General features: G+C 42.5%; 1 protein-coding gene across 1 annotated transcript in view; it reads right to left on the bottom strand.

Moving 5' to 3' along the window:
• PAPPA2 (pappalysin 2) overlaps window positions 1-18168 on the bottom strand; it is a 317947-nt gene that overhangs the window by 114198 nt on the left and 185581 nt on the right. Inside the window, exons 13-14 of the mRNA XM_027565412.1 lie at window positions 11767-11902; window positions 11344-11563 (exon numbers count right to left, since the gene is read on the bottom strand). Of these exons, the coding sequence (XP_027421213.1) occupies window positions 11344-11563; window positions 11767-11902 (356 nt within the window). The remainder of the gene's footprint in view (window positions 1-11343; window positions 11564-11766; window positions 11903-18168) is intronic.

Genomic DNA, 18168 nt, shown 5'->3' with positions numbered 1-18168 from the left:
GAGTGGGGTGCCATGTAGACTCCAAAAAGTCTACAAACAATAAATGCTGGAGAAGGTGTAGAGAAAAGGGAATCCTCTTGCACTGTTGGTGGGACTGTCAATTGATACAGCCACTATGGAAGACAATATGGAGACTCCTTAAAAAACCAGGAAGAAAACCACCATGTGACCCAGAAATCCCACTACTAGGCATATACCCTGAAGAAACCAAAATTGAAAAAGACACATGTACCCTCATGTTCATTGCAGCACTATTTACAATAACTAGAACTGAGAACAGGAAGGAACCTAGATGTCCACCGACAGATGAGTGGATAAAGAAATTGTGTTACATATATACAAAGGAATGTTGTGTGCTGTGCTGTGCTTAGTCACTCACTCAGTTGTGTCTGACTGTTTGTGACCCCATGAAATGTAGCCCGCCAGGCTCCTTTGTCTATATAGATTCTCTAGGCAAGAATACCGGAGTGGGTTGCCATGCCCTCCTCCAGGGGATCTTCTCAACCCAGGGATATAGCCCAGGTTGACCACATTGCAGGTGGATTCTTTACTGTCTGATTCTTCCCCATCAGGGAAACCCATGAGGGTAGCCTATCCCATCTCCAGGGGATCTTTTCAACCCAGAAATTGAACCGGAGTCTCCTGCATTGTAGTCGGATTCTTTACCAGCTGAGCTACCGGGGAAGCCCACAATGGTATATTACTCAGCCATAAAAAGGAATGCATTTGAGTCAGTTCTAATGAGGTGGATGAACCTAGAGCCTATTATAGAGTGAAGTAAGTCAGAAAGAGAAAAACGAATATCGTATACTAACACATATATATGGAATTTAGAAAGATGGTACTGATGAAATTGTTTGTAGGGTGGCAGTGCAGACACAGACATAGAGAACAGACTTATGGACATGGGATGTAGGGGGGAGGAAGGAGAGGGTGAGAGGTATGGAGAGAGTAACATGAAAACTTACATTACCATGTAAGTAGTCAGTCAGATAGATAGTCAATGGGAATTTGCTCTACGACTCAGGGAACTCAAACTGGGGCTCTGTAACAACCTAGAGGGGTGGGATGCCGAGGGAGATTCAAGAGGGAGGGGACATATGTATACCTGTGGTTGATCCATGTTGATGTTTGGCAGAAAACAACAAAATTCTGTAAAGCAATTATCCTTCAATTAAAAAAGGAAAGAAAGAAGAAATTGGTCTTAGAATTCAAGCCAGGAAAATCTTAATCTGGAACATCAAAGGCAGAGAGAAAACGGGTTTCTTCATGGTTATTTGACAAAATATTTTCTGCCAGCAATCAACTTATGGCCCGTCATTTCCAAATGCCCACTCTTAATTACCCTGCTTTGAGATACTAAAGAGGGACCATGCAAGTATTGCTCTTTTGCCAGTTAGTATAACATTATGTTTGCCCAGTAGATATAACTGGGGAGACATTGTAGGAGAAAGGGGTGTCTCTTCTTGATTCTCGTGTGCTTTTCTCTCCTTGCTTCAGCAGCATTTGATGTCTGACACAGCATCAGAGTTTCAGTGACACCCTGCATGTCCCAGAACTCCTACCAGCACCCTAGCTGGATTTCCAGCAAAGGTACCCCACTGAATGACTTCCCAGAAAGTCTCATTGGTATCCCAATGGGTGGCTTTCCATCAAGTTCATCAGTGCACAGCAGGTGACCTCCTGGACAGTTTCAGTAGCATTTGCTATGACAGCTTTTCAGAAAGTCCCAATAGAACCTCAACAGACAGCTTCCTAATGAGCCTTGATCAGCACCCCAGAGGGTGGTTTCTTGATTCCCAGTCTTAGCCTACAAAACCTCAGCACCCTTCTCTGTTACCCTGCTCCACCCTGTCCAATGAGATAAAAATCACAGCCTTGGAGGGAGTGGAGCGCTCTTCCTCAAGATAATCTCCCCCCATCCCTAAAAGTAATGGTTGCCCCCTTGACCCACCATTCTTCTCTAAAATTAACTACCAAGGTGTTCTCCTTACCCCTTAAGAGTTCCTTTTCTGTTACTAGTTACTTATATTAATCTTCCCCATTCTAATTATGGTGTCCTGCTTGACTGACTGACACAGAATGGAACTGGAAATGATGGTAGAAGACAGAGTCACATAGATGGAGGGAATCGGTTTGGTTGTGCCTGTGTGTTTGAGTGACAGGCTGTGGGACCACAATTACTAAGCTGCCACCTCTAACTACTGCGGTGAAGAGCCATCTGGAGCACAAAGGCCGCCATCCTTGACCACAGGTGTCCTGCACATCACTGGTGAGCATGTCACGGCAGCCAGAGGGAAGATGGCATATCCGAACAGGAAGAGAAGCCCCTTCCTCCTGCAGTGTGTCTCCAGAACTCTCTGTTGACAAGAGTTAACACTGTGTCAGTCAGCAAACAGAATCCTATTCTTAGTACTACAAGTTAGGGTGATGAGGGTGACTTTAGAGATGAGAAGCAGTAAACTGATGGATAACTGTCACATTTTGTAAAAGGAGGGTGGTAAAAAAAGATAAGGATGGGAAATGGTGTGGAACTGGTCCCACCTGGTGCTTGAATGGGTTACAAACTCCACATAGATCATTCTCAAGCAGTCTCACAAGAATCCTCAAAGGTAGTTTCTCCCTGCTTCCCACTTAAATATCAACAATACAGAAACATAGGAAAACTCTGATTAACACCAAAAACCAAGGTGGATAGCTGGACTCTGAGGATTCCCCTGCCCTGATTTCAAAATGTATTGGAATTGAATTGAGAAACATCACTGGAAGCCAAAATGTGATTTCTGTTGTTGTTGTTTATTTTCTGAAAAAAGAAAAAAAAAAAAGCACAAAGCAAATAAAGAATAGAGCTATACTAAAAGAAAAGAAACAAGTCAGTCTTTCTTCATTCCCTGGCCCCTGTAAAGACCAGGAAACTGGGCACTACTTTTCAGGGGTCACATATCTGTCCTCTATCCATCAGTCTTCAGCAGTACTCTTTCTTTACTCATTTCACAATTTCCAGTCAGAAAGTATAAGGGTCTTGGTGGAGTGAGGTAGGAGTGAGTGAGGGGAAGGGAGAACCATTGACAAAGGCCACTGAGTGCTGGGAGATAAACATCCCAAAGGTAAAGATGCTACAGCATCCTAAAGAATATTATGGGCTTAGGGAACATGAGATGAAATTTCAGAATAAAAGCTTGGAGTAGTTTTACACAATGAAATCCTACTGTCTTTGTAAACAGTGCAATGAAACAATAAGCCCTGGACTCATTGGCAGTGAAGATAGAGAAAGGTTAAAAATAAAAGAAAGGCAAATATTTATCAAACAAATACAAACAAAGAGAAAGCATGGATGGAAATTTTAATTCCAGACAAAGTGTGATACAAAGCCAAATCCTTTTAAAGGGGCAAAAGGGTTGGCAAGAGGTATGATCCCAATAAAGATAAAACAGTCACAAGTACTTCTACACCTAATTATGTAACACAAATTATAAAAATCCAGAACTGTTTGAAATATAAGGATAAATTGAAAGAAGCACAATTGTTTGGGAGGTTATATTCTCAACCTTTTATAAGGCAGGTAGGTAGGAAAAAAAATCAATAAAAAGAAAGTATAAATGCTGAAAAGAAATGGGTGATCAGAAGTTTCAACCATTGCTATCAGCCCAGACCCTGGAAAAGGGGACACTATTCTTCAACTTCAGAAGACTCAACACTGGGGCATTTAATGGCTATACCATCAGGCAGGGTCAGAGAAGTTGCAACTAGTATTTTAATTGTGTTCATATGACTGAAAGAACAGAATCTTGTTGCACGGGAAACACACGTCCATGAGAAATTCTTGTCTATTAGCAAATTCTGCTAGACTTGATCTTGTGAATTTCCAAGGTAGATTATATGAATCTTGATTATCTGTGAGCTAATCTACTCATTTAGGAAAATTAACCTGTTAGTGCATGGATTCTATTTTGGAAACATTCAAAACCCCACTGTATTAATCAAAAAGATGGTTCCCACTTTCCAAAGCTATCGACACAACCCTGGGATGGCTGGGAATCTGCCTGAGACTCCAACTCCTGGGATACTATGGAAGGTTATGCAAGGCCTTTCCCAAAGGTGGCTAGAGCAAGAAATAGAGAGTAAAAAAAAAATGCAGGAAACTGTTACTGGGCACTGGTGGGGCTTCCCAGGTGGCGCAGTGGTAAACAATCCACCTGCCAATGCAGGAGACACAGGAGACATGGGTTCTTTCCCCGGGTTGGGAAGATGCCCTGGAGGAGGAAATGTCAACCCACTCCCATATTCTTACCTGGAAAATTCCATGGAAAGAGGAGCCTGGCAAGCTACAGTCCATGGGATCGCAAAGAGTCAGACACGACTGACCACATGCGGGCATGAGGAGACCGAATCCTGGAACACTAAACTTGGTTTTCAAGACTAAGGATCCATTATCAAAAGACTAAGCCCAAAGGGTCATAAACTGGGTAGCCATCATGGCAAAATGGGAAACAAGATGAAGAGAGAGATCAAAGCCAAAGAGTCCAAAGTAAGCATCATGAATGTCACCGGGAAGCCAGGCTTAGGTTTACTGGAAGCTCAGCTGAGATTCTGTGGACCAGTCACACTGGTTTAAAGATGCAGTATTGTAACGCAGAGCACGGAGCATTTTCAGGGCCGTGAAACTACTCTATGACACTGTAACAGATATATGTCATTAAGTATTTGTTCAAACCTATAGAACATGCAAAACCATGAATGAACCTAATGTAAACTGTGGACTCTGGGTGATGATCATGTGTCCCTGTAGGTTCATTGATTGTGCGTCTGATGAAGGTGTGACAGTTGGGGGAGACTGTGACTGTGTGTGTGTCGGGGGGGGGGGGGGGGGCGTGGTTTATGCGAAATCTCTGTACTTTCCAGTCAGTTTTGCTGTGAATCCAAAACTGCTCTAAGAAATAGAGTCTATTTCAAAGAATAAACAGAGGTGCATTGATGTAGGAAGTTGGGCCATTGGTTACTAATGGTTAAATACAAAATGGATAACACATCTTCTACTGCCAGGCATCTGTCAGCTCTCCCTTGCCCATTTTAGTATTAATGGAATTCAGGTCATAAGGGGTAAGAGGAGGTAGCCAGGAATCCCTCTTACTATGCCCAGAATTTGAGGCTTTCATATTATGGTCTATCTACATTTACAACTGTGATTGATACAAAGATGCTAAAAGACTTCCATCCTTTGAGAATATATAGGGGTTCAGATTTTAAATCTGTCCACAAAGAAAATATGTGGGATCTATTAGGTCCCCTATATATCAAAATTTACTATATTGCACTGATTTGCTGGCTGAGAAGGAAAAGCCAATTTGCATGGCTCCTGTCAGTCAGACGTGGTTTGGACATGCTTATGCATTCCAGATACATTCTGTGTAAACTGGAGAATCATATCCTATTTCTACTGGTTTGCACGCATGCATGTAAGAAAACTTGTTTTCCCACAGTGCCAAATGAAAATAAGCAAAGAATTAGCAGCAGTGATCATAATTAATCAACTTCTTTGTCAAAATTTCACAGCTGTGATGGTGTAAGGGAATTCTTGTCCCTTGGGCCTAGAGAGGTTGTGACCTCTTTTTTGGTTTGCTTGTTCAGTTCTGTTCCGTGGAGGATTTAGAGGTAAGGTCTGTAACCATCATGCGATGTACAGTTTCCGACATCTCTGATACATCAGGGCCTCTGCTAGGTATTGAGAGATACTGAGCAGAATGTCTACTGTAGGGAGTTCAGAGTGGGAAAGAACAAGAAAATAAATAAGCTACCACCCAATGAGAAAGCTGCTTTTGTAGAGTGTGGGTTGTATGCAATGTCCTATGGAAACAAGGATGGGGCTTGCCAAAACTTCATAGAAGAAGGTGAATCCTGATGGTCAAGTGTGAGTTGAAGTGAAGAAGTACTGGACAGCATTCAAGAAAGTAGGAACATTATGTGCAAAGACATGGAGCTCATCAAGAACACATGTTCCAGGGACCTGAAAGAAATTCTGTATTGCTTGAGGCCAGAGGTAGAGCCAGTAAAGAAAATAATTGGAAAACACATGAGACAGAGGCAATCATTCTAGTAAACAATGTTATTTTAACAGTCTACATTCTTGCATTAATATTTGAAGATGTTTGCTCACTCAGGAGACTTAAAAGTCACAGATGAACTAGCTAATGTTGCAATGTCCATTACCGAGACCCCATTCCTTCCTAGCACTTACAACAATGTCTGGCACATAGTTAATACTCAATTAACATAAACTACTATCATTGCATGTGGTAAATGACCACTAATAATTTGTGCACTGATGCTCGTCCTTCCTCTTGAGTATGGGCAGGACTAATTGACTCATTTCTGATGAATAGAATATGCCAGAAGTAATGGGGTGTCAATTCCAACATTATGTTATAAAAAGACTGGCTTCCCTTTGGGGCAGATTCTCATCTACTCACCCTTTCTGGCTCTTTTTATGTTTTTGGATTATTAGCCATCATGTCATAAAGACATTCAGGCAGATTATGGAGATGCTCATGTGGCAAGGATGGGAATACCAGACCACCTGATCCGCCTCTTGAGAAACCTGTATGCAGGTCAGGAAGCAACAGTTAGAACTGGACATGGAACAACAGACTAGTTTCAAATAGGAAAAGGAGTACGTCAAGGCTGTATATTGTCACTCTGCTTATTTAACTTACATGCAGAGTACTTCCTGAGAAACGCTGGACTGGAAGAAGCACAAGCTGGAATCAAGATTGCCGGGAGAAATCTCAATAACCTCAGATATGCAGATGACACCACCCTTATGGCAGAAAGTGAAGAGGAACTAAAAAGCCTCTTGATGAAAGTGAAAGTGGAGAGTGAAAAAGTTGGCTTAAAGCTCAACATTCAGAAAACGAAGATCATGGCATCTGGTCCCATCACTTCATGGGAAATAGATGGGGAAACAGTGGAAACAGTGTCAGACTATTTTGGGGGGCTCCAAAATCTCTGCAGATGGTGACTGCAGCCATGAAATTAAAAGACGCTTACTCCTTGGAAGGAAAGTTATGACCAACCTAGATAGCATATTCAAAAGCAGAGACATTACTTTGCCAACAAAGGTTCGTCTAGTCAAGGCTATGGTTTTTCCTGTGGTCATGTATGGATGTGAGAGTTGGACTGTGAAGAAGGCTGAGCGCCAAAGAATTGATGCTTTTGAACTGTGGTGCTGGAGAAGGCTCTTGAGAGTCTCTTGGACTGCAAAGAGATCCAACCAGTCCATTATGAAGAAGATCAGCCCTGGGATTTCTTTGGAAGGAAAGATGCTAAAGCTGAAACTCCAGTACTTTGGTCACCTCATGCGAAGAGTTGACTCACTGGAAAAGACTCTGATGCTGGGAGGGATTGGGGGCAGGAGGAGAAGGGGACAACAGAGGATGAGATGGCTGGATGGCATCACTGACTCAATGGACGTGAGTCTCGGTGAACTCTGGGAGTTGGTGATGGACAGGGAGGCCTGGCGTGCTGCAATTCATGGGGTCGCAAAGTGCTGGACACAACTGAGCGACTGAACTGAACTGAACATGTGGCAAGGAACTGAGCAATGCTTATGTGACTGTGCCCACACCAGCACCTATGCGAATTAATTTGGCCACAGATCTCCCGAGGCTTGCCAATAGCCACGTGAGTGAGCTTGGAAGTGAATTCTGCAAGGCTCCACTTGAGCCTAGGTTACTGCAGCCTTGGCCAAGAGCTAATGGCAACCTCATAAGGGACACTAAGCCAGAGGCACCTAGCTGAGTTGCATCCAGATTTCTTACCAACAGAAACTGTGATAAGCCACTAAATGTTGGTATTAATATAATTTGCTACAGAGCAAAAGATAACTAAAATACTATATTAGTATCGTCTACCTCCTAATCAAGATTGGGTTTCTGGGATACCTAGGTTGGGCATGGTGGTATCGGAGTCCCTCCTTGATGGAGCACTGTCTACAACCCCAGCTTTTTGACTAGGATCCCGATTGCCTGACACTTCACTCCTTGAGGAAACAAACTCTGTTACCTGTAGTCCTACTTACCTGATTAGACCTTTCAGAGAATGAATTCAGCACAAGTGCAGCACAGATTACCGTGTCTGACTTGCTCCTTGCCTCATCAGGGCCAACCTTGACCACACCAACGTTCATTACTAGCTGTGGCTGAGAGTCCAGGAAACACTATCTACATGGTGACAGTCACAGATGTCTACAGAAGGGCACACATAGCTCATATAGTCCTGACTTCCATGCTGCTGCTGCTGCTGCTGCTGCTAAGTCACTTCAGTCGTGTCCGACTCTGTGCGACCCCATAGATGGCAGCCCACCAGGCTCCCCCATCCCTGGGATTCTCCAGGCAAGAACATTGGAGTGGGTTGCCATTTCCTTCTCCAATGCATGAAGGTGAAAAGTGAAAGTGAAGTCGCTCAGTCGTGTCCAACTCTTAGCGACCCCATGAACTGCAGCCTACCAGGCTCCTCTGTCCATGGGATTTTCCAGGCAAGAGTACTGGAGTGGGGTGCCATTGCTTTCTCCACCTGACTACCATATGTAAGTCTAATTGATTACATAGCACGCCTTAGAGACTAATTGTTAAACTCACTACATACACTGTCCAGGCGGGAACAAGTGGAAAAATATACATCACCTTGGGAACATTGAGTTTTTGGCAGGGAAATTTGGCAGTTTACATAGCAACGTTGATTTGAAGGCAGTGGTTTTATATGTACAAGAGATTTTAAGACCTAGTAAAGATGATAAATATTTACATAAAAATTATTCTCAGCTAAGGAAAGAAGAGCAAAATATAAAATGCAAGTGTGCCTTCTATGAGTTGTTCTTTGCTTGGTTCTTATGTCTTTTTTAGTAGTTCTTAGACTGGAATGCAGCAGGGCAGAGGCTAATAGAGTTTTGCCAAGAGAACACACTGGGCATAGCAAACACCCTCTTCCAACAACACAAGAGAAGACTCTACATATGGACATCACCAGATGGTCAACACCAAAATCAGATTGATTATATTATTTGCAGCCAAAGATCGAGAAGCTCTATACAGTCAGCAAAAACAAGACTGGGACTGACTGTGGCTCAGATCATGAACTCCTTATTGCCAAACTCAGAATTAAATTGAAGAAAGTAGGGAAAACCACTAGACATTATGACCCAAATCAAATGCCTTATGATTACACAGTGGAAGTGAGAAATAGATTTAAGGGACTAGATCTGATAGATAGAGTGCCTGATGACTATGGACAGAGGTTCGTGACATTGCAGAGGAGACAGGGATCAAGACCATCCCCATGGAAAAGAAATGCAAAAAAGCAAAATGGCTGTGTGAGGAGGTCTTACAAAGCTGTGAAAAGAAGAGAAGCGAAAAGCAAAGGAGAAAAGGAAAGATATAAGCATCTGAATGCAGAGTTCCAAAGAAGAGATAAGAAAGCCTTCCTCAGCGATCAATGCAAAGAAATAGAGGAAAACAACAGAATGGGAAAGACTAGAGATATCTTCAAGAAATTTAGAGATACCAAGGGAACATTTCATGCAAAGATGGGGTCGATAAAGGATAGAAATGGTATGGACCTAACAGACGCAGAAGATATTAAGAAGAAGTGGCAAGAATACACAGAAGAACTATACAAAAAAGATCTTCATCACCAAGATAACCACGATGGTGTGATCACTCACCTAGAGCCAGAGATCTTGGAATGTGAAGTCAAGTGGGCCTTAGAAAGCATCACTACGAACAAAGCTAGTGGAGGTGATGGAATTCCAGTTGAACTATTCCAAATCCTGAAAGATGATGCTGTGAAAATGATGCACTCAATATGCCAACAAATTTGGAAAACTCGGCAGTGGCTACAGGACTGGAAAAGGTCGGTTTTCATTCCAATCCCAAAGAAAGGCAATACCAAAGAATGCTCAAACTACTGCACAATTGCACTCATCTCACATGCTAGTAAAGTAGTGCTCAAAATTCTCCAAGCCAGGCTTCAGCAATACGTGAACTGTGAACTTCCAGATATTCAAGCTGGTTTTAGAAAAGGCAGAGGAACCAGAGATCAAATTGCCAACATCCACTGGATCATGGAAAAAGCAAGAGAGTTCCAGAAAAACATCTATTTCTGCTTTATTGACTATGCCAAGGCCTTTGACTTTGTGGATCACAGTGAACTATGGAAAATTCTGAAAGAGATGGGAATATCAGACCACCTGACCTGCCTCTTGAGAAACCTGTATGCAGGTCAGGAAGCAACAGTTAGAACTGGACATGGAACAACAGACTGGTTCCAAATAGGAAAAGGAGTACGTCAAGGCTGTATACTGTCACCCTGCTTATTTAACTTCTATGCAGAGTACATCATGAGAAATGCTGGGCTGGAAAAAGCACAAGCTGGAATCAAGATTGCTGGGAGAAATCTCAATAACCTCAGATATGCAGATGACACCACCCTTATGGCAGAAAGTGAAGAGGAACTAAAAAGCCTCTTGAAGAAAGTGAAAGAGGAGAGTGAAAAGTTGGCTTAAAGCTCAACATTCAGAAAACGAAGATCATGGCATCTGGTCCCATCACTTCATGGGAAATAGATGAGGAAACAGTGTCAGACTTTATTTTTTGGGGCTCCAAAATCACTGCAGATGGTGACTGCAGCCATGAAATTAAAAGACACTTATTCCTTGGAAGGAAAGTTATGATCAACCTAGATAGTATATCCAAAAGTAAAGACATTACTTTGCCAACAAAGGTCGATCTAGTCAAGGCTATTGTTTTTTCCTGTGGTCATGTATGGATGTGAGAGTTGGACTGTGAAGAAAGCTGAGCACCGAAGAATTGATGCTTTCAAACTGTGGTGTTGGAGAAGACTTTTGAGAGTTCCTTGGACTGCAAGGAGATTCAACCAGTCCATTCTAAAGGAGATTAGTCCTGGGTGTTCACTGGAAGGACTGATGCTAAAGCTGAAACTCCAATACTTTGGCTACCTGATGCAAAGAGTTGACTCATTGGAAAAGACTCTGATGCAGGGAGGGATTGCGGGCAGGCAGACAAGGGGATGACAGAGGATGAGATGGCTGGATGGCATTACCGATTTGATGGACATGAATTTGAGTGAATTCCGGGAGTTGGTGATGGACAGGGAGGCCTGGCATGCTGCGATTCATGGGGTCGCAAAGAGTCGAACACGACTGAGCGACTGAACTGAACTGAGACCCATTTTTAGTTGGCAAACAAACACCTACTTTATATACAACAGTATGTAGAAAATGATAGCAGTTGTTGAAAAAGAAAGGGAAAAGGAAGTAAGGGGACTTTATACCTTTGTCCCTGATGATTTTGCCCCTTGTGCTCTGGGATGATGCAGCTGTTGGGAGCTGAAGGACTTATGTCGGAGGGTGTCCTTAGAGCCACCGCCGAGATGCCCACCAATGGGGTTGAGAAATTCAGCAGCACTGATGTGGCATGGTGGAAGAGGACGTTTGAGTGATGAGTTATGTTGATAACCAGCGGGTTATGCTGGCATGACAGTTCATAGGTTCCTGAAGAGAAACAAGGGGATCGAATAATATTTTAAGCCATTCGTGTAGCATCAAGTTTCCATACCTAGTGTTCATTTTATCTTCTCCATAGCTATATTATGTAACAAGGTCTCAAAGAATATCAGAGACAGACATCGAGCTGAATCCTGGGTCAAAACTGGATTTTCCTCTGGTGGCCCTAAAGGGATAACTGTCAGACTCACCAAGAGAGTGGTTGTTTCCACTGACATCGGTCAGGTAAAGGGTCACTGTTGGCCGCTGACGTTTCCCAGGTACCAGGCCATCAGATGTCAAGAAAATGAAAATTGCTGTGGCCACTCCTGGTCTATTGAAACAAACCTAGGCACAAGCACATATATGTACGAGCCATTATTTCCAGTGGGCTCTCAAGGCACATGTCACACTACTTTTATCCTTCTCAAATAGCTCGCCACTTAGAAGATAAGAACTCCCTCCTTTACAAATGGGAAAAAAAAACATGGAGTAGGCACAGAAAGATAGCCATGGTCTTATCAAAAGTAAAAATTAGCTGGAAAGTAGCTAACTTTCAGCTACTGAGAGTCCCATCTTTTTCTGAGACTTTTTACTTCAACCAGTTCTTTTTCACTTGAATCTTTCTTTACACTTCTCTAAAAGATCACTCAAGGAGACCATTGTTGGAGACGGTAAACCACTGCATAGCCAGCCAATACCTCCCTATCTCCAATGTGAGAGACGTGGACAAGATGATCACCAAGCTAATGCTTTGTTCTCAAGTGGCATAGCTAATTATCCTTCCCTATCTCCTTTGTTTGGAGAAGGCAATGGCAACCCACTCCAGTACTCTTGCCTGGAAAATCCCATGGATGGAGGAACCTGGTAGGCTACAGTCCATGGGGTCGCAAAGAGTCAGACATGACTAAGTGACTTCACTTTCACTTTTCACTTTCATTCATTGGAGAAGGAAATGGCAACCCACTCCAGTGTTCTTGCCTGGAGAATCCCAGGGACAGGGGAGCCTGGTGGGCTGCTGTTTATGGGGTCGCACAGAGTCGGACACGACTGAAGCAACTTAGCATCTCCTTTGTTGCTGTTGTTTAGTCGCTAAGTCACATCTGACTCTTTTGCAACCCCATGGACTGTTGCCTGCCAGTTCCTCTATCCATGGGATTTCCCAGGCAAGAATACTGGAGTCAGTAGCCATTTTCTTCTCCAGGGGAATCTGCCTGACCCAGGGATCGAACTTATGTCTCCTGTGCTGGCAGGTGGATTCTTTACCACTGAACCACCAGGGAAACCCTCCCTGTCTCCTTGTCTCCCCCTTAAAATTGTTATCAGAACCTCTCACTTGGCATTTCAACTATGACACAGGAGAAAGGTCACTGCAGAGTCTGTTGCTTCAGAAACTGGATGCTGCCAAACTGCTTATTCTTATTCTTCTGGTGCCCCAAGCACAACATTTACCCTGTCCATGGCGGGAAAATAAGCCAGCGCCGAAAATTCACAGGGAAATTCAGTTATCTGTAAGAAATATTCTAGATGGCTAGACTAATTAACAATGAAGCAGTCTTGTCCCTAAAAATTCTTTAAAATAAAACATTTCGGAGATTGGGGAATGACATGAAGAACTTATCTTCCATTATCTGATGTTGCAATTCTACTTTTGTCTTATTTCCTAGAGCTCAATGTTGCTCTTAACACTAAGATATTGAGAGTCATCTCCCATCTTCCCCGGTGTTGCATGGTTGCTGCTTTATTAGAATCTAGGGCTAGAACATACATCAGTCTGCATGTATTTCTCTAGCTTTGTATCAGGTTCTGAAAGGGATGTGCTGTGCTATGCTTAGTCTCTCACTTGTATCTGACTCTCTGCATCCCTATGGACTCTAGCCCCCCAGGCTCCTCTGTCCATGGGAATTCTCCAGGCAAGAATACTGAAATGGGTTGCCATGCCCTCCTCCAGGGGATCTTCCCAACCCAAAGATCAAACCCAAGTGTCCCACATTGCAGGTGGATTATTTACTGTCTGAGCCATGAAGGAAGCCCAAGAATACTGGAGTTGGTAGCCTCGTCCTTCTCCAGGGGATCTTGTGGACCCAGGAATTGAACTGGGGTCTCCTGCATTGCAGGCAGATTCTTTACCAGCTGAGGTACCAGGGAAGCGCCCCCAAACACTGTCCTCAGTGTCAGAGCAGGGTACGACATCTAAAGGCAGAGGGCTTTTCTTAAAAGGGGAGCATGAGAGTCAAACATGTTTTCTATTTTAACGAGAATTTTTCCTTGTCCACAGACCTACTCTCCCTGAGCCTTGGTGGTATGTTTATAGAGTGTCCATTTGCACTACTGGCTTAATTAGGGTGATTTTATGATTTTCAGTGGTCAATGTAGCACACTCTCCCTTCTTGTTCTCCACCTTTGAGGAAAAGACCAGCCACGCTCTATTTTTTACAGTGTCATTTCCACCCCGCCCCCCACCTTTTCATTTCCCCTCTTTGAAGTAGTAAATATTTCTTTATAACTTAAAAAACTTCCAGACCCATAGGTTATGGCTTGCAATACGAGGTCCTTTGTTCCTTGCTAGATGAGGGCTAGACATGAAACACACCATAAGTTAACCAGGAGCCTAATGCAAAGCCCTCAACTCCAGCCCCCAGAGACATCAAAGTCCCCCGGGAATGCCCACAACCTCTTCCTTTTCATACACCACAAAAGAGACCCAAGTACTGGAAGAAAGCTCTGGGTTATTTCCTGAGCCAGGAACAAACAGAGCCCAAAGAAGTACCTGGTGGCTTTACCCGAATAGGTCTCAGGAAGAGTGGGGTGGCTTCAGTGAGGAACAGGAGGGCTCAGTTTTCCCACTTTCTGTTGGGTCCCCAAATAGACACCACCCACCTGAAACTAATTAGTAGGCCTTATGCTGTGGCTTTCTCTGTCTTGAGGGCCTGTGCCCAAAACCTCTGAGTCATTTTGCATCGCCTTGCTCTAAGGGTCTTTGAATCCCAAATCGCTTTGAACCTTAAAGCCTGTTCCTGTGGCAGTGGCAGTGTCTCTGTGCCTTGATTTGTGATTTGTGGGAAGTGGTTATGCCAGGATTTCCCGGCCATGGCTTTAGTAGGGAAACCACAAGTGAGACACTGGCAGAGGAAAGTCTGATCACGATACAGGATGCCGAGTCTTGGGCATTTCCTCTCACAGTGACACAAGGGAGGTAGCCACACCTCATTCTCATCTGAATACCGAATATGCCCCCACAGGAGCAACTCAGTGCAAAGAAGTAGAACTCTGTCGTATAATTATTGGAACCTCAAACCAGAGACCGGTTCAAGTCTGTGCAATGAATGCTAACCACGGTAAAGGGAATCTAGTAAGTGCACCATTCTGAAGGGAAGGATGGCCAGGCCGAACCCTGGGTTTAACTCTTAGCCCATCTTTTTTATTATTGTTTAGTCGCTCAGTCATGTCTGACTCTTTTGGGATCCTGTGGACTATATATAGCCTGCCAGGCTCCTCTGTCCATGGGATTTCCCGATTGCCATTTCCTTCTTAGGGGGATCTTCCTGACCTAGAGATCGAACCCACGTCTCCTGCATTGGCAGGTAGATTCTTTACCACTGTGCCACCTGGAATAGTCCTAGCCCTATCTTTACTAGCTGGGTAAACTAAATTTGACAATCCATTTCTTCTCTCTGAGCCTAGGGTTCTTCTTTTCCACACCTGAGGAGCCGACATACTACCCATCTCACTTGGCTACTATGAGGATGAAATGAAATCATGTGAAAGCACAAAGATAATGCCTACGATCTAGTAAAGACTCAATGCTCAAGAATTTTTATTTCCAAAAAGGAATATTTAAAAAAAAATTCTGTTTACACTTCAGGAAGATCAGGATAAAGAAGAAACATTTAAATAAACACACAACTATGTATTTTGATATATAGAGAATTATGCTTTTCTGAAATTTATAGGCTAAAGAATCTCACATATGTTGTTTTAAAATGATACTTGTAGATGTGAATTGGTACTGCAGGTTCTGCTTCCATAGAAACTGGCAATATTTGAGGCTCTTGGTATAGAATGCATCTCTACTTTATATACAGAATCCATGAAAAATACATTTTGTATATATAACTTTTAATAGAGATTTTAAAAAATTCAGTTCAATATGTGTTTATTAAAAATCTACTTTTGCTGTACATATAAATAAGGACATTTCTAGAATTGACAGTATAATTAGAATACTAAAATGCATTCTTTATTTGAACAAACATTATATTTTTCAAAGCTGCTCTTTCTACAGCCAAGTCGCATCTATTTTAATTTATATAACAGTCTAGGCTATTTTTACTTTATATGAAATAAACAATGAATTTTGTGCTCTTAAACAAAAGTAGGTAGTGGCTAGAGCAGAAAATCTGGCAACACAAAATCCTGCTTATTCTCACCTCATGCCACCATGGTCACTACATAAGTAAGACATTCCTCTAATCACCACACCAAACGCACAATGCGAACAGCTGCCCTCTTCTAGACAAAATACACTAGAGGCAACTAACTGGGGACTGCGCAAATCTGAAATGAGCACCAGGCATGCCCCAAGAGAAGAGTCCAGGATGCTAAGAGGTCAAGGGAATTGTTAGCTTTATTTGTAATATTTTACTGCTTGTTTTAACAAGAAAATTGCGTTTATGTATTACAGGGCAATATAAAATTAATTTGAATGTGGCTTTTAGGAAGAGGACAAACTATAGTTAGATATCAAAACAAGGCAAGATCTTTTAGAAAAGCAATTGATTCTCAGACAGAACTGAGGAATGGCTTAAAGATAGAATGATAGCCAGTTAAATTAGCTCAGTGAATCTCTAGCAAAATACTTTGAAACAGAGAGTATGGAGTACATAGATAATAGGTAGATAGATAGATAGAAACCGACTGACAGAAAGAAATGGAAAACCAGTCTCATGCATTCAGTTGCTTTCCATCCAAAGTCTGCACATTAACAGCCGGATCTGACTTCTGGCCCCTGCTAAAGGGTAAGACTGAAAGAATGCTTCCCTGGTGTAGAACTTTTTTGGGCTTAAGAAATCCCTCTTCAGTCTGCCTGCTGGGTACAAACACACTTAATTGACTCCTAAACCAAGCATCTTGACGTTCAGGTCATCCTTTGCGGTGGTCCCTGGACAGCAAACCCTGAAACTATACCACAAACTTGAAAAGAATCTTCTCTGAGGTTTTAAAATGTTTTTGGTTAGTTACTGAGATGTTATTTTTTTCTGTGTGCCTTTCCATTTTCATTCATCTATGGCACTTCCTGATTTCAGAGAGAAAGGGAAGGCCCTTGAACAGGAGAAAGTGGGCACATACTACTTTCTCTTTATAAGTACTTTACGGTTCCCCAACCATGCTTTCCTGGAGCCTCCATTAAGCTCATTAGGTTTTTGTTCCTATCTGAGACACTATTTTTTTTTTTTTTTTTTTACTATAATATCCTTAGGATACAAAGGTTATATTATAGAAGTGGGAGGTAGGATTCTGAGAGCTTAAGTGACTTTCTCCAACGTGAATGTTAGACAGTTAGGAATTTGGGTTTTCTGTATTATTTTGACTGCCTAAGGGTTCCTAATTTTGGTGAGCAGAAAATCACAAAGTTCTTAGAAAATTTGTTGACATGTGTGCCCTCTCTCTCCACAAAAAGTGAAGTCACATAAATACTTAGGTATAAAAACATGATACTATTTCAGGGAGCTAAGAGAGCCCTTTGAAAGCCATTCACAGTTCAAGTAGGGTCAATAGAAATTAGATTAAGAATGCTTACACTGTTGGTGGAACCATATGCCTTTTTTTTATAGGTGAAAAATTATCAAATACTGGCAATTTTATATGGTTTACTCTAATAATATTACTGTCTATGTAGACTTCAGAAATTTGAGAATGGAGAGAATAACTCTGAAACCTTCAAGGTATCTAACCTGAAGTCCAAATCCAACAGATGAAGGGAAGGTGAGAGGCAACTAGCGTCTTGCCTCTGAGCTTGAGATCTCTTGGTGGCCTCTCTACTTGAGGGCGTGGGTCAAAATGTGGGAGGAGTTTTCAGCAGAGTTTGACTTCCTTCTGGTGCCCGGACACCTATCTCTCTGGATATTGCTTAAAGTCCAGTTGATTTCTAGCATTATCCCATCATCATACAAGTAAGGTTATAAATATCATGAGCTTATGTAGTTCTTTTTTCAGAAGAGTGAGGTCACCTTGTAAATTTTATGAAATGAAGAAATCTCCATTATGACCTCAATTATCCAGGAGGAGGCATATGCCAGGGTGTGATTTGGCAGGTCAGTGGAAGGGCTCTGACCAAAATCAATTTATTGCTTAGTTCCTTCTAATAGCAACTCCTCAGCTGTGATTTTAGATACCAGAACTAAGTCTTCAGAAACTTTGTGTTAGAAGAACTTGTGAGACTCAGAGGGGGATCATAAAGGCAAAAATCAAATCTGTAGAGAATACTGTGGTGTGCCACCAAAATCCCCTGCTTCATGACTGAGCATTCAGCTCACATCAAGTCTCTGCCTTCAGAGAAAGAAAGCCTCCAAAAGGTCATGCCACTTCCCTGGAGTAGGGGGAGAGGAGAACCC

Source organism: Bos indicus x Bos taurus, chromosome 16 (assembly GCF_003369695.1).
Source record: "Bos indicus x Bos taurus breed Angus x Brahman F1 hybrid chromosome 16, Bos_hybrid_MaternalHap_v2.0, whole genome shotgun sequence".
Classification (NCBI taxonomy): Eukaryota; Metazoa; Chordata; class Mammalia; order Artiodactyla; family Bovidae; genus Bos; species Bos indicus x Bos taurus.
Note: the sequence above shows the minus strand (reverse complement) of the source record. Positions and strands in the feature narration are given on the sequence as shown.